Here is a 16,747-nt window from a genome sequence, read left to right on the forward strand (position 1 = left end):
TCTGCATTGGGTCTTTGTTGCTGCGTGCAGGTTTTCTCTAGTTGCAGCGAGCAGGGGCTACTCTTCGTTGTGGTGTGTGGGTTTCTCATTGCGGTGGTTTGTCTTCGTTGTGTAGCACGGGCTCTAGGTGTGCAGGCTTCAGTAGTTGTGGCACGTGGGCTCAGTAGTTGTGGTTCACAGGCTCTAGAGCGCAGGCTCAGTAGTTGTGGCGCATGAGCTTAGTTGCTCCGAGGCATGTGGGATCTTCCTGGACCAGGGCTCAAACCTGTGTCCCCTGCATTGACAGGGAGATTCTTAACCACTGCGCCAACAGGGACGTACCACTGTCATATCTTATTTCCTTACATTACTTAAAAGCTTAAGCTATCTTTCTCCACACAAAGCATGTACACAATAAAAATGTGTTAACTAGCTTTCCTGCAATTCATGTGGGTCTCAAGAGGAGTACATTTGGGAAAAAGTGAGGAGAGGAGAAAAAAATGAGAAAAATGTTATTCTGCTATTTTCCTACCTCCCTCACTCATAAACAACTTGCTAAAACCCAGAGGCATAGTGTTCACCTCCGAATGAATCCTCAACTACCCCGAGTTACTTGATGCTATGGGGAAGAGTGGGAAGGCATGATTCTTCTGTATTTTCTAGAATGTGCTCTTTAACCTATTTTTATAGTTAATGGACATAATCTAAATGTTTTCCTTCAATACAAAGTCTTGACATAAAAATAACTCTTGGGTTTCCCTGGTGGCGCAGTGGTTGAGAATCCGCCTGCCAATGCAGAGGACACGGGTTCGTGCCCTGGTCCGGGAAGATCCCACATGCCGCGGAGCGGCTGGGCCTGTGAGCCATGGCCACTGAGCCTGCGCGTCCAGAGCCTGTGCTCCGCAACGGGAGAGGCCACAACAGTGAGAGGCCCGCATACCGCAAAAAAACCAAAAAAACAAAAAAAAAACTCTTTTGTTGGTAGCAATTCAGTTTCTAACTGTGCCACAGAAGCCAAGAAAGACAAAAGTTTCACATCTAAAAAACTTCATTGTCAGTCCCTTCCCTAACACAATATGGAGATTCTCCAGCCTCTTTACAGGTAACTCAAGGCTCTTCAAATCAAAAGCTAAATCCACGGGGATAAACACGTTTTGTAAAGCACCAGGCCTGGAGTCACCTATTCAAAAAACAGTGCTTACACTAATCTTTTTACTGGCAGATGCGGCTGCTTAGGTAGAAATAAAAATATAAAGTCTTCCAAGGAAGCATCCTACTGAATAGGAGCTGGCATATATTTACCACCTGAGACTCTTGGTCATCCAGCAAACTCTACTGTAGTGAGAATGTGTGAACAGGAAAGGATCTTAAAATGTATGTCCTAAGGTAAAACCACGCCACGTATTCACAGGCTTTTCCATACCTCCAGGAAGAAGAAAGTATAAATCGTTATCTAGAAATCCCAGGCTTTAGAAAGAGGTATCTCTCCTACCTACTTAAGGCAAGGATTTCTACTAATGAGGAAGCAGGTATAGAAAATGGAGTCCTTCAGTCATAAACTTTGCTCTACTGTTGTCAGAATATATTGCAATGCTTATAATTTAATCTTCAGATGTGGTTATAGGAACTCATTGGTTTCTACATCAAAGTGTTTTACAATCCCTGATTATGACCTTAATTTTAGATTTTATATTCTCCACATGGGATTTTAAAATACTTTTTAAAGAAGAAAAAGAGAAGTTATTCCATGGTATAGTGCATTAAATGATTACCTGGAGTAATACTTTCCATACAGTGGGATACACTGATATGAATGTAGAATTAAACTGTTAGAGGCAGAGCCTGGAAACATTGGTAAGAAGTACATTTCCAGGCCATTCTGCACTACTCTGGGCTTGGTGTATGGCATGCTTACCACAAACCCAGTGTTTAAAATCTAGTGAAAACTATTCCTTACATGCTGTTTCCCTCTCCCCCTCATTCCATTTGATAATCGGAACAGTATGATGGGCCCCTGACTGTTTGTGGCTTTGCAGGTAGGCATTTCCAGCAGTTACTCCATAGATTGATTTTATTTACGGGCAGAAAGTAGGTTTAATTCTTAAAAAGAAGAACATAATTGACTTAGCTTTTTACAGAATTGTCATTACTTCAACTAGCTTTAGAAGTTAAATTTCTCAAAGGATCTGAAATGGAAAATGCAATTCCGAGGTCATTAGGCTTGAATAAGGACCTTGAATAGAGCCTAGAGCACAAACAATCATGATTCTGGAGTAATCAGACTGGATCCTGTCGGGCACATCTAAACACTGTGATATGGATACAGATAGAGAAATAAAACTTTCCTTGAGAAAAACTAAACAATTCTTCAGTTCACCCTGAGAGACACAGCTATTTATATCTCATTATGGAAAAACTGGATTGTTTGGATGGTGGGGTTAATCTATATTTCAGAGGCAGATTTAAGAAAAAATTAAATCTAGTACTTTCTCTTGAGGCATTAAGTTCATTGCTGATGGTCAGTCTAGCCCGGTTCCATCCTTCTGAGACTCTTCGTAATTCAGCCCCAATGCCCTGCTTTCCAAATCTTGGAATGATTACTTCGAATAACTTGACCTTGATATATGTTTGTGGATTCAGCTTAGTTTTTCAGATCTGAAATGTATAGGCTTAGTTTTTTTTTTTTTTTTTACCGTGATTCAGTCCCTAATTTATGCTTCTTTTTAAAACAAAGAGTTGCTCTATTCCATGCACATATCATAATGCGGGAATCAGAAACCATGAACAGGTTTGTGTGTGTGGGCAGGGCTGGCTCATGGCCATGTCTAACTGAGCAGGGCCTCACACTCAGAAGGGCCCCACACACCCTTATTTAATGCTCTGCTGTGGCCATCTTTTTTTTTTTTTAAACATCTTTATTGGAATATAATTGTTTTACAATGGTGTGATAGTTTCTGCTTTATAACAAAGTGAATCAGCTATACGTATACATATATCCTCATATCTCCTCCCTCTTGCGTCTCCCTCCCACCCTCCCTATCCCACCCCTCTAGGTGGTCACAAAGCACCGAGCTGATCTCCCTGTGCTATGCGGCTGCTTCCCACTAGCTAGCTATTTTACATTTGGTAGTGTGTATATGTCCATGCTACTCTCTCACTTCATCTCAGCTTACCCTTTCCCCTCCCCGTGTCCTCAAGTCCATTCTCTACGTCGGCGTCTTTATTCCTGTCCTGCCCCTAGGTTCTTCAGAACCTTTTTTTTTTTTTTTTAGATTCCATATATATGTGTTAGCATACGGTATTTGTTTTTCTCTTTCTGACTTACTTCTCTCTGTATGACAGACTGTAGGTCCATCCACCTCACTACAAATAGTGCAATTTTGTTTCATTTTATGGCTGAGCAATATTCCATTGTATATATGTGCCATATCTTCTTTATCCATTCATCTGTCGATGGACACCTAGGTTGCTTCTATGTCCTGGCTATTGTAAATAGACCTGCAATGAACATTGTGGTACCTGTCTCTTTTTGAATTATGGTTTTCACAGGGTATATTCCCAGTAGTGGGATTGCTGGGTCGTATGGTAGTTCTATTTTTAGTTTTTTAAGGAACCTCCATACTGTTCTCCATAGTGGCTGTATCACTTTACATTCCCACCAACAGTGCAAGAGGATTCCCTTTTCTCCACACCCTTTCCAGCATTTATTGTTTGTAGGTTTTATGATGATGGCCATTTTTACAGCTGTGAGGTGATACCTCATTATAGTTTTGATTTGCATTTCTCTAATGATTAGTGATGTTGAGCATCCTTTCATGTGTTTGTTGGCAATCTGTATATCTTCCTTGGAGAAATGTCTATTTAGGTCTTCTGCCCATTTTTGGATTGGGTTTGTTGTTTTTTTGATATTGAGCTGCATGAGCTGCTTATAAATTTTAGAGATTAATCCTTTGTCAGTTGCTTCATTTGCAAATAATTTTCTCCCATTCTGAGGGTTGCCTGTTCGTCTTGTTTATGTTCTCCTTTGCTGTGCAAAAGCTTTTAGTTTCATTAGGTCCCATTTGTTTATTTTTGTTTTTATTTCCATTTCTCTAGGAGGTGGGTCAAAAGGATCTTGCTGTGATTTATGTCATAGAGTGTTCGGCCTATGTTTTCCTCTAAGAGTTTTATAATGTTGCCATCTTAAATTTCTTAATCATGTTTTAACATGAGGCCTGATACTTTCATTTTATAATAGGCTCTAAAAATTATGTAACCAGTCCTGTGTATGGACAAGAACTTTTGCAATTAGAGACAGATATGATTTTGAATGCTGGCTTTGTCTGTTACTAGCTGGATGAAATTTTGTAAATTTGGTATAGAATTAAGTCATTCTAGAAACAGAATGACTAGTTTAAAATCCCAGTTTTACTACTTCTGGCATTGTGACTTTGGACAAGTTACTAATATCCCTGGAGTCTTATTTCCTTCTCTGTTAACTAAGGTCAAGAAAAATATTAGGAGGAAAGAATTAATTTAAAATTCTTAGAATAATACCTTCACCGAGTGTTTAATGTTAGCTCTTATTACTAATACCTTTGTTTCTTCACCTGTAAAAAGAAAGTAATAATATCTATCTCTGTGTTTATTGTTAAATAATGGACTCCCAGCATTTTAGCATAGATTTTAATTCATGGCATCCAAGCAACAATTTTAATACATTTCCCTTTCTCCCAAAGAGAATATCTTTAGTTTCCAATTCTAGATCATTTTTATGAGTTAATATTAAATGTAGATTTGTGGATGCCTACAGCTATTTCTCAGTATATATAGAAACTATTGAAAAAAATTATAGGTGTAGAGAAGCCTTTTATAACCTTAGATTGAAATTACAACTCATGTGTGCAATGAGAAGAAATTATTCTTAATACAAAATAAAACCTAAAATTATGCTAAATATGATATACATAAAACTCATCTTACTGATTTCAGCAGCGATAACAGTAAGATTGTGCCACTGAGATAGTTCACGGTCAAGTGGCTTTGATGTATAAAGGGATCCATTTCCAGAATGTATGTTAAAAATCCTGTCGAGGTCAGTGTGGCGATCCAAGGAAAATCTGAACATCGAGGGCAGAGAAAAACACATGGCAGCATTACTGATGGTTTGCAGGAGAAAATGGTGAAATGTAAAGACACATATATAGTGATATATAATAATTTCAGGAAAGTACATAGTACTGATCCAGGATGCAGACTGTGTCATGGATTTATCACAAACACACACACACACAAACTGACCCTCTCCCACCCTCCCAAAACCTCTTCCCAAGACCTGAATTGACCTTTGTTCTGCATTCAAATGCTGGTCTTCTGAATGTTTGTTTAATTAAATCATTGTCTATTGCATATTCAAGTAACCTTGAGGTATTTTTCCACAAAACTTGGAATTACAATTTTATATTACCAACGGACATTACCTAGTGATTGAGAACTCTGTTGAAGAATTATTACAAGGATCAAATGCAAAATATCATTCCCACTAGTAAAATCTTTTAGTAAGAATACTGGAGACAGCATTAGTTCCCTCAGAGTAGTAGATCATCAATTTATGATGGTGTTCAGCAGCTTCAAAGTATGATACCCAGGTAGCTTTGGTTTCTTACCCACATATATCATTATAAAATGTATACATTTTAACTAGAAGTGTTTTAAAAATAGAAAAGTTTGGGATAGGAGTTTTTATATGTTTGTACCAAATTAAATCTTAGTATATATATTACAAAACCAACTATTCTGCAAATTGATTAAAGGCATTGTGTCAGGTGTCATTCCAAAGCCCAACTACAGGTTTATCAATCAGGATGATGTAGTTGGGATAAGTTCCATTATTTGGGGGGTTGTCAGCCAAGGTTTAAAAGAGCTGTACATTGGTGGTTCCTGCCACTTCACAAGCCTAGTTGTTTACAAACGTTTCATAATTCTTGAGTTAGCAAGCATAATTCCCCAAGTTATCTTTAATGTTCCCTATTTAAAAACTTAAAAAACAAATCAAAATAAACATGACAAAACTAGGAGTAATATCTAGTTATGGCATATATTTTCCTAAGCCACAACTGTCATTTATTTGAAGGAACAAGATACGAAATATTATTTTTAAATAGTATTTTGTAAGTAATAACACAAAATAATTTTGAAAGTGCCATAAAACATTTTTCTTTTAGTGTTCCAAACTTGTATAATATTTCCAAAAATCAATTGAAATTTATGATCTTTTTGCGGGATTTTTAATAAATTACACTAGAAGAATAACTTAACATTTTGATACAGTTAATATGATTTTATTTTTGAGGATTGCTTATTTTAGATTTTTATTTTAAATCAGTTCTAAGTAGAATCGACCAGTAATTTGCAAATTTCCTTAATAAACCCCATCCCTCTCTATTAACACAATATAGATTTAGTTTTGTATTCAAACTACATGCTTTAGCCATTCACAAATAAAGCAAAACATTGTATCTCTATATCTGGAATAATTCAAAAATTATATCCCAAGTTGACATAATTATTTTACTACTGAAAGAGTCAACGTAAATTTTACCTCCTCCTTGGACTGTTCCATGATTACCTGAAGGAGAAGCTATTTGTCCCCTTCCATCCTAAAGCACCTTGTACCATCATCTCTGCCATTTACCACATTGTATTAGGAATTCATCTCATCTCACGTCTCAAACAGGAAATCAAGCATGAAAACAGCAAGCATCATACTTGGAATCTAGTAGATACTCAATGAATCTTATTTCTCATACTGAATCTTCTTTCCTAACAGACTGAGAATTCCCTGAGAAACAAATTAGTAACTGACATGGTGACCTACAAATATTTGTTGAATGATTTCTTTGGTATTTTGGCAAATGATAAGTATCCTTATTTCTACAGAAATATGACAGGAAGTTGCATTATGTAAATCAATATAGAGCATCATTGTCTTTTCCAAATCCATTTTATGTGTGTTTTGTCTTTTTTCTTGTAGTTCAGTTTAAAAGCTAGTGACAAAATTTAAAGGATTATGTGAAATTATCTTGAAGATACAGAGAGATCCTGGTTCTTTTTCAAACCTGATATAATTATAGTTGACGCTTGAACAACATGGGTTTGAATTTCCTGGGTCTACTTATATGCAGATATTTTCAGAAAATATAAACTAGAGTCTGTGTTTATTGAATAAATAAATGTGAGGTTGAATCCTTGGACACGGAACCGCGGATGCAGAGGGCCAACTATAAAGTTACACTCAGATTTTTGACTGTGGGGAGGGGGCGAGGGGAGATTTGCACCCCTAATCCCTGAGTTGTTCAAGGGGCAACCGTTTATTTTTCAATTCTCTATCAGTAAATTATATTTATTACCTAACATTTTCATTTAAAAAATCAGTTCCAAAAGACATATTTTAGGTAAATACCTTTGATTATTGCATTAACATCTACAATACATGACACGGACAGTTTATAACATGACCAGTATTATCCGATTATCCATCCCTAAATACATTGCTTTAGTAAAACTACTTTACCTCTTTGATTATATATATACATCTTTTTAATCTGCATGGCCTATCAAGATTAACATCCAAAAATATTCATTTTCTTTTTCTACATCAAGTAAGTATAAATTCAAATATACAACAACGATCTTAACTAGACTCTGTCATTAATAAGCAATGAAGTCATTAATTCTGTTGCTTAGTACACATAAATGGATTCTTTTCTCCTGGTCCTGACATTTGCATCCTGATGAAAAATTTAACTTAAGAAAGAATCCACAGACATATTTTAACATGTAATAACCATTAGTCTATGAGAATATTTAGAATCTATTTCACTGTGTGGACAAATATATTGCCTCTTAATAATGCCACGATTTAAACTGAACTTTTTTTAAGTATTATATTTTATTTTAAGAAGGCCATTTTAAAACCAGGAACACAGAACACAGGCTATTAAAATCAGTTAGGAGTTCTGCCAAGGGAATGCTTGGTAGTATTCAATGGGGAAGAATAAGAGTGTATGTTCAATAAATGTCTACCGAAGGAATGACAAGAAAAAAAAAAAGCTTTAAAGGAAAAAAATCCAAAGAATGCAGCAATTTCAATGAAGATAAGTGGATGGGAGAGGCATTTATGGGAAAATCATGCTGACAGATGGGAGCTGTCCTTGACTACCATATGCAGGTTTTGTCTGCCAATATGTAACCTGTCATGTATGTGACATGTATGTGACTATAAGAAAATATTTAGGTAAAATTATATAAATCAAATAATAATTTTAATATATATGCATATAAATATATATATAATATGAAGTCACTTGATGATACGGCAGAACCTACAGAATTTTAAACTTTGAGCTAGAGTCACATGGTGCATATAAGTAGAGGTTCTGACATTCCACTGCTGCATAGTTAGGAGTCAGAGAAGTGTGTACTTGGAAATTGTACAACCACTTGAACTCCTACTAGACTGGCCCACATTGTAAAAAGGATAAGCAAAATCAGTCTGCTGAGGATAAAGAAACAAATGAAATCCAAAATAATTGATGGACTAACAGTTTAAAGCGAGCAGTAGTTTTGATCCTGAATATTGTATATAGATATTTGTACTTTTTTAAAATGAGAGAACAAATGTCAGTGAAAACTTTATCTTTCTCATTTGTATGTTTTTATCACATCTTATATGTTTTTAGGTGCCATAAGAAAACAAAGCAAAACAAAAATTTGAAATAACTCTGATCTTTCTGGAATGTTCTAAACTTTTTGATATAGCCAAAAGAACACCAAAAAAACTTCCCCCTTTGCTGGTAGGATATAGAAGTTTCTAAAATCATAACTACATTGTAACATTGTTATGATTATATAATTTTTAATTATTAAAACTCCTCTCAACCTCATATTATTTAAGAACCCAAAAGCACAGAGAAATTGATTTTGTTACATTGCAGATGCACAGCTGAAATAGTCCCCTTTATCTGTACCAGGCCTCAGAACAACAAATATCTTAAAGAGCCAGGCAGATGATACAAGCCAAATTTCAGTAACTGGCATGATTAAAATGGAATCAAACTATGAAATGTGTGCATACCCTGGCCCAGAACACAGACAATTTATTTTAAATACTTGTGCTCACCCAACATATGCACAGCTCTATCCTTTTTTTTTTTTTTTTGCGGTATGCGGGCCTCTCACTGTTGTGGCCTTTCCCGTTGCGGAGGACAGGTTCCAGACGCACAGGCTCAGCGGCCATGGCTCACTGGGCTAGCCGCTCCGCGGCATGTGGGACCTTCCCGGACCGGGGCACGAACCCATGTCCTCTCGTGTCCGCTGCATCGACAAGCGGACTCTCAACCACTGCGCCACCAAGGAAGCCCAGCACAGCTCTATCTTTTAATGCATTAAACGCTTTAAATAGAATCTCATGCTCTCTACATTTACTTCAATTCCCTTTCTTTTCATCCTAAGCATAAGCATAATTACCTAATGGGGCTAGAAGTAGAATCTGGGTCCCTTGCCATCACAGTACCAATGATTGTACCCACTTCAATATCTTCATGAACCTCAAACAGATAGGAGGATCTGCTGAAAACAGGTGGTTCGTCCACGTCTTCAATAGAGATTTTCACAATTGCCGTATCTTTAAATGGTCCTAGGTAATAAAAACGTGGATCCACATGGGTATTTTCTGCTTCAACCTTCAGAGTGTAAAGCCTTCGGCTCTCATAGTCAAGTGGCTGTATTAAAAATAATTAAGTAAATAAATCATCAAATTAGATTGAGGGAAATTAAATTATATGTTCCTTCCAAGTTACAGTATGATTTTTAAAGCCTAGTTGAGTTGTCAAGTTGTTTATAAACTGTAAATAATTAAATTTAATAAAAATATATAATCTTTACACATCAGGTAGAATTCAATTTTTACTTCTTATGTACTTAAAATGTAGTACTTCAGAACATAGGAAAATGAGATTTTAAATCTTAGAAAAATTGAAAAGGATATTAAGACCTGTCTCATATAGTGGAAACTCATTACAAAACATGGCCTGGTGGATTGTGTGTGTGTTTGTGTGTACGTATGTGTGCTGAGCTGTTGGCTACTGCTAAGTTTTTCTAAGTAAAAAATTCAGTAATCTTTTAAAATATATGTTGTGATACATCCATTCCATTCAACAGGCTCATGGCACTACATAAACTTGACGAAATTTTAAGACTAATACAAAACTTTTCAGCAGTTATATGAAACATTGAAAATAAGAAAAACCTTGGGTAAAGAGAAAAATTTTGATAGCTAATTGGTAATTAGGTTACATTATGAAACAAACAGGAACTTAAATATTCAGTAGGTCACTCCTTTGCTGGTCATTGTCTGTTTAAAAGTGGTTGTGTACCTTGAACTTCGCAATAGACTCTGAGGAGAGTTCCGTGATTAACTGACGGTTACTTTATGCAAATAGAGTGTTCAGGACATTTCATTAGGACATACATTTTACTGGGCCTTATTTTTTCTTATAAGGATGGTACTGAATGTACAATAAAAAACTAGTTACCTTTAAATCATATCACTGAGCATATGTTAGCAGAAAAGTTTAATTTATGTAGCAGAAGGGAAAATGTGAACAATGAAATTATTTTCCAATCCATGCTGTCTCTTTTTATTAGCAACTCTAATTATTGCTTCATACATCTGGATAGATGGCATGTTACTTTTTATGCCTCCAACTGTGATGATATATTACTATTATTAGTTATCAACTATTTTTTTAAGGAAGCGATGTTAATAAGGGGCTTTTATTAACGTGGCTCAGAAATACAATCGCATGTATATTAACTTGCCTTTTAAATTTTGTAAAATGTCAGGTTTCATGTTTTAATTAACAAAAACATTTGGTCAAAACATTCAAGGAGATCTTTGGCTTTACGTCTCTCATACTTATGCTTTTTTTTTTTTTTTTTTTTTTGCGGTACTCGGGCCTCTCACTCTTGTGGCCTCTCCCGTTGCGGAGCACAGGCTCCGGACGCGCAGGCTCAGCGGCCATGGCTCACCGGGCCCAGCCGCTCCGCGGCATGTGGGATCTTCCCAGACCGGGGCACGAACCCGTGTCCGCTGCATCGGCAGGCGGACTCTCAACCACTGCGCCACCACGGAAGCCCTACTTATGAATTTACATTGGAACATGGTAGGGACATTTCTTAATGGACAGAGCATGAGTGGATAATACATATCGAAATCCCTACTTCCTAAACAGTCAGATGATTATTTCTATTGATGTTCTGCACCTTTTTCACAGTGATGATGCCTTCCTGTGTGTCCTTCTCAGTTCTGATGTCAAACATATCAATCCCATCACCATCAATAATTCGGTATTCTACTTCAGCATTTTTCCCAGTATCAGCATCAGTTGCTTTTACACTTCCAATGGATGTGCCAACTGGGGAGGATTCAAGAACTCGAAGATGGATGGTGTCTGTAAAGATTACAGGAAAGAAGAGAGAGAGAAAGAGATTTCTCCATAGAGTATTCTAAGGTAAAATGTGTATGAGAGAATATTATAAACCTTAAACTCTACATTAGATGTTGACTAATAAGTTGAATACACACAACATGGATAATATAAAGTCTAGGAACAGAAAAAGTGGAAATCTGGGGGATTTGGTCTGTGCCTATTATAAATAGTGAGACCCAATCTCTAATTGTATCAAGAGTTCTGTTTTTAAAAATGAGCATGTTGTCTGTTTTTGCATTTGCACAAGTAACTAGATATCAGCTTTGAGTGCACATATGTACCTGTGTGTGTTTATACAATCACAACAAATCACAGAATATACTGTGAATATTTATATGTTGCAGTGAACATATTTGAAAATTGTTTTTCTTTTGTTGTTTTTAGTTATTTACTACTCAGTTTATTTCAGCTGCAGGGCAGAACATTACAAAATTCCATGAAATCAGCCATAGTGGGGAAGAATCCCACTTCTATTTGTGACAGGAGACACAAAGGATACTCTGTGGGAGAAATACAAAGATGCCCTTCACAGTGTCAGTGTAAAAACACTAAATTCTGACCAATTCCCTTACATTTCAGAGCAAAACAAGAATTTATCTAAGCCCCTGGTACACCTACTCGTGCTTCAGCATGAACAACCTCTCCTGCTAATGAGATTTATATTTTAGTACCTGATCATAAACTACATGCTACTGACAGATTAATCGACCTGAGGGACACTTCTGGTTAGAGCACCTTCTTGCTTATAAACCTTAAGTAATTCTCTTTAATATACATAAAAAAGTCCAGACCTCTTAGCTAGTCATGCTCTTGCCTGACTATATCTTTTCTAATGTGTCTTTCTGTTAGCCACTTCCAGGAAAGATCTGCACCAAACTGGACTTTTCAAAGCCTTCTTGTCAAAAATTAATTTCCTATATCTCTATAGTTCACATACTATTTCCCTCACATAAAATTCTTCCCCCCTCCACGAACCTCAAATAACCATGACCCAATTTATCAAATCTGAGAAAGTGGGTCTATTATGTGCTGAGTGTTTAGGGGGCTATGGCCCTCAAAATTCCTATGTTGAATCCCTAACCCCCATTCACTACCTCAAAATATGACTGTACTAGAAGATAACGTCTTTAGAGAGGTAATTAAGGTTAAATGAGAACATTAGGGTGAGCCCTAATCTAACATGACTAGTGTCCTAATTTGGACACAGACAGGCACAGAGGAAAGCCCATGTGAAGACAGGGAGAAGATGGCCATCTACATGCCAATGAGAGGCCTCAGAAGAAACCACCTTGATCTTGGGCTTCCAGCTTCCAGAACTGTGAGAAAAGAAATGTCTATTGTTTAAACCATACAGTATGTGGTACTTTGTTATGGCAACCCTAACAAACTAATACAGGCATCTATATCTGCTCAGTTTGAAAAGTCCTCTTCTAGGAGACATCATTAAGACTCAGTTTCTACCACATTCTGGTTAGTCACTTAATGCGTACTTTTTAATTCTTTTTGTACATTTTTTCTCTCCATCTCTCCATTAATCTCTGGTAACACATTGTTGAATGCAGCTCTCAATTCGTTCCTTAGCTACTGTCTTGTTGGCTCTCTTTGCCTTTGCTATTTCTTCTGCTAGAAACAGCTGTTCCTAGATATTCAGATGGCTCATTCACTTTCTTCCTGCAGATGATTGCTCAACTCTGACCCCTCAACTCTGACCCCTCACCAATAACCTTACTGAAAACAACTTTATTGAGAAGACCACTCCCAATAACTTTTCATATCCCTTGTCACTGTTAGGCATTATATTATTTACTTGTTTATTTGTATGTACCATGAGGATGTTGTATTGATACATGACAGGGAAGACTTTGTATTTTTTCACCTTTATATTCCCATTGTATTTCTTTGAATGTAGCAGCCTCTACATACTTATTCTTTTTTTTTTTTTTTTTTTTTTTTGCGGTACGCTGGCCTCCCACTGCCGTGGCCTCTCCCGCCGTGGAGCACAGGCTCCGGACACGCAGGCCTAGCGGCCACGGCCCACAGACCCAGCCGCTCCGCGGCATGTGGGATCCCCCCAGACTGGGGCACGAACCCGCGTCCCCTGCATCGGCAGGCGGACCCCCAACCACTGCGCCACCAGGGAAGCCCCATACTTATTCTCTCTTTTTTTTTTTTTTTTGCGGTACGCGGGCCTCTCACTGCTGTGGCCTCTCCTGTTGCGGAGCACAGGCTCCGGACGTGCAGGCTCAGCGGCCATGGCTCACTGGCCCAGCCGTTCCGCGGCATGTGGGATCTTCCCGGACCGGGGCACGAACCCTTTTCCCCGTGCATCGGCAGGTGGACTCGCAACCAGTGCACCACCAGGGAAGCCCCATACTTATTCTTATATTGGATAACTGAGAAGCTTCCTAACTAGTCTACCAGGTGCTATTCTTAGCCAAATCCACTCAAATCTCAGCTACTCTCAGTACACACTGCATCCATATTATCCCTTCGAAAACAATAATTAAATCAATAATTATTCAGAACTTCAAAACCATTTGATAGCTCTCTTTGTACTTAAAACATACAGAGGCTGGCCTTCCACAGATTGGCTCCTTTTTATTGTCATTCCCTCCCTTAATTAATAGTCTCCATAACACTCCTTTAGGTTTAGGTCTCCTTTAGGTTTTTAAAATATGCTTTTCTTCTTCAATTTAATACACTTTTCTCCCTCATGAAAGATTTTCTACACAATGCGTTGCCTGGCAACCTCTAGCTCTTTCTTTTGATATACATTTATTTTCACTATGCTTGTACCTCAGAACATCATCAACTCTAGCCTACTTACTTCAACAACTTTCTTTTAAATATTAAATGTTAGAGAAGTAGCATCTCAATGAATTGATTTATTACACTGGAGCCGAAGTAGCCTTTCTAAAAGACAGAAATGATTTAACTTCTCTACTGAAAGCACTTTTTATTGATGTTAGAATAAATTCTTAATTTCTTCATTTGGTTTATAATGTCTTATAAAATCCGGGTTTTAAAAAAAAATCTTTAGTACCATGCTTATCTATTCTCAAACCTAGAGTATATGTGGAATACAGCCAAAAATAAGTTTTTTCAATAAATGATCAGTCAACCAGACTAGAAACATTATAAATACATGGAATACTTAACAAAATAAATGCAAATAATATGGACGTTTCAACTGACATTTATATATATAAAACCTGTATGCACCATCTAGAGAATATAGATTCTTTTCAAGCAGGCATGAAACATTGAACCCAATTTGATCAAGTATTAAGTTATTAGACAAATTTGAATACATTTTCATAAATCAGTATCTACTAAATTCTCTGACCAGGATACAATTAAGATAGAGGTTAAAACAAAAAAGATAATCCCCCAAATACTCATATTCTTGAAAATTTAGAAGAATTAAGAAAAACTTCTATGCAACTGATGGTTCAAATAAAATACAAATTGGGAGACAAAAAAAATTGGAAAAAAAATTAAAAGGAACTCAAATATGTGGTGAAGAGAAAATGATTCTACTTAAAGAAAGTAACTTACAGCTTTATGTGCAAAGTCTTCTGGAGAAAAGAAAAATGAGGACTGTTTTCCAACTCATTATGTGAGATCAGTACTGTATGCCCTTGATACCAAAACCAGACAAGAAAAGTCCAGTGGTTATATAGTGTGGGTTAAAACTCAAGCTGTACCATACCTGACTGTATAATATTTAGCAAGTTCATTTTAAATTTTTAATTCATAATCTCCTATATAGTATAAAGTTTAGTATGTGAGAAACACTATTCTAATCACTTTACTATTAACAAAATCCAGACTTTGTTTTAATTTCACCAGCTATTCCATTAAAGTCTTTTCAGAGATCCTACTTTGTATTTAGTTGTCATGCCTATTTATTTTCCTCCAATCTGTGAGAGTTCTTCAGTATTTCCGTGCTTCCTATGACCTTGACACCTTTAAAGAATACTGGTCAGTTATTTTATAAATAATCTTTAAAATTAGGTCTGTCTCATATTTTCTCATGATTAGATCGAGGTCATGCATTTCTTTTTTTTTGTCAAGGATATCATAAGAGTGATCTGTTTTCAGTGTAGCATTGGATGCAAATATGTCTTATGACTGTTGATATTAACCTTGATCTCTTGGTTAAGAAGGTGTTTCTGCCAGTCTTTTTCATTTGTTAAGTAAATATTTTTTCTTCATAATTAGTATATATTTTGGGAAATATACTTCAAGATTATGCAAATATCCTATTTTTCCTCAAAAGTCTGCTCATTAGTTTTATAATCAATCAATGATCTTCCTTGCAATAATTAATGGTACAATTATTCTAATGCACCATTAATGGTGATCTATTTTCTTTCTAATGGTGCTTCTAATGGTGATCTTCTATTTTCTTCATTATTTCCACATATATTAATTGGAATTCTTCTGTAAGGAAAAGCTGCCCTTTCTCCCTTACTTATTTATTTATATCAGTAAGGACATTTATTTTATTCTATGTGTTATAATCTAATAATATGGCTATTTATTATTTTGTGCAAGTTCTTACAGGCTTGGTCATTGGGTGATCTTCTAGGTTGGTTCTGGTGTCTTTTCAACATGCCTCCATTATTTATTTACTTTTGGGGGGGGGAAGTACTTCCTTAATTCCCAGCATCACAAAATGTTGTGGGTTCATCTTATATTTTCCCTGCCCAAGCCCTGAAATCAACCATGTCTCCAAGTTGAGCCCTGACTTCTTTTAGTGAAGAAAGAACCATGATTTTTTTAATATAGTGTAGTATTCAAAATTTTAGTAAATGGAGCAACTCTTCTTTCATAACATGCAAATATGTCAAAAAAGGCAAAAGGAAGCTATTTGTATTTGAAATGTAAGTCTAATTATGTTTTTGATATAAAAATTTAAATAACAGTAAGTTATTGCCTGTTATCATATTAATTGATCTTTGTTTTAGAAATAAAATATCTGTAAACTTCAAAGGAATTTAGAGTGTTATGATTTAAAATATTAGTATTTAAGGCTTTTCAGCATAAGAGAAAACCCTGTAGTACAATAGAATAAAAATATTTAAATAGAAACACTGTAATATTAGAACTGAATACACAAATCTTTATTTATAAATTCATACTTGTAAAGTAGTTGCACATTTTTGTTTTAATCACAGTCACTGAAAAAGGCCTAGAATTCCATTCCACTAGAAAAAAACAAAACCCTAATG

At 36.1% G+C, this 16,747-nt stretch overlaps 1 protein-coding gene across 3 annotated transcripts in view; it reads right to left on the bottom strand.

Annotated features, from left to right (window-relative positions):
* LOC101325429 (cadherin-10) overlaps positions 1-16,747 on the bottom strand; it is a 119,683-nt gene that overhangs the window by 14,078 nt on the left and 88,858 nt on the right. For all 3 annotated transcript variants that reach the window (XM_073801907.1, XM_019951038.3, XM_019951037.3), the window contains 3 exons: positions 11,284-11,471; positions 9,487-9,740; positions 4,942-5,078 (listed from right to left, as the gene is read on the bottom strand). In XM_073801907.1, the coding sequence (XP_073658008.1) occupies positions 4,942-5,078; positions 9,487-9,740; positions 11,284-11,471 (579 nt within the window). The remainder of the gene's footprint in view (positions 1-4,941; positions 5,079-9,486; positions 9,741-11,283; positions 11,472-16,747) is intronic.

This window comes from Tursiops truncatus, chromosome 3 (assembly GCF_011762595.2).
Source record: "Tursiops truncatus isolate mTurTru1 chromosome 3, mTurTru1.mat.Y, whole genome shotgun sequence".
NCBI classification, from domain to species: Eukaryota; Metazoa; Chordata; class Mammalia; order Artiodactyla; family Delphinidae; genus Tursiops; species Tursiops truncatus.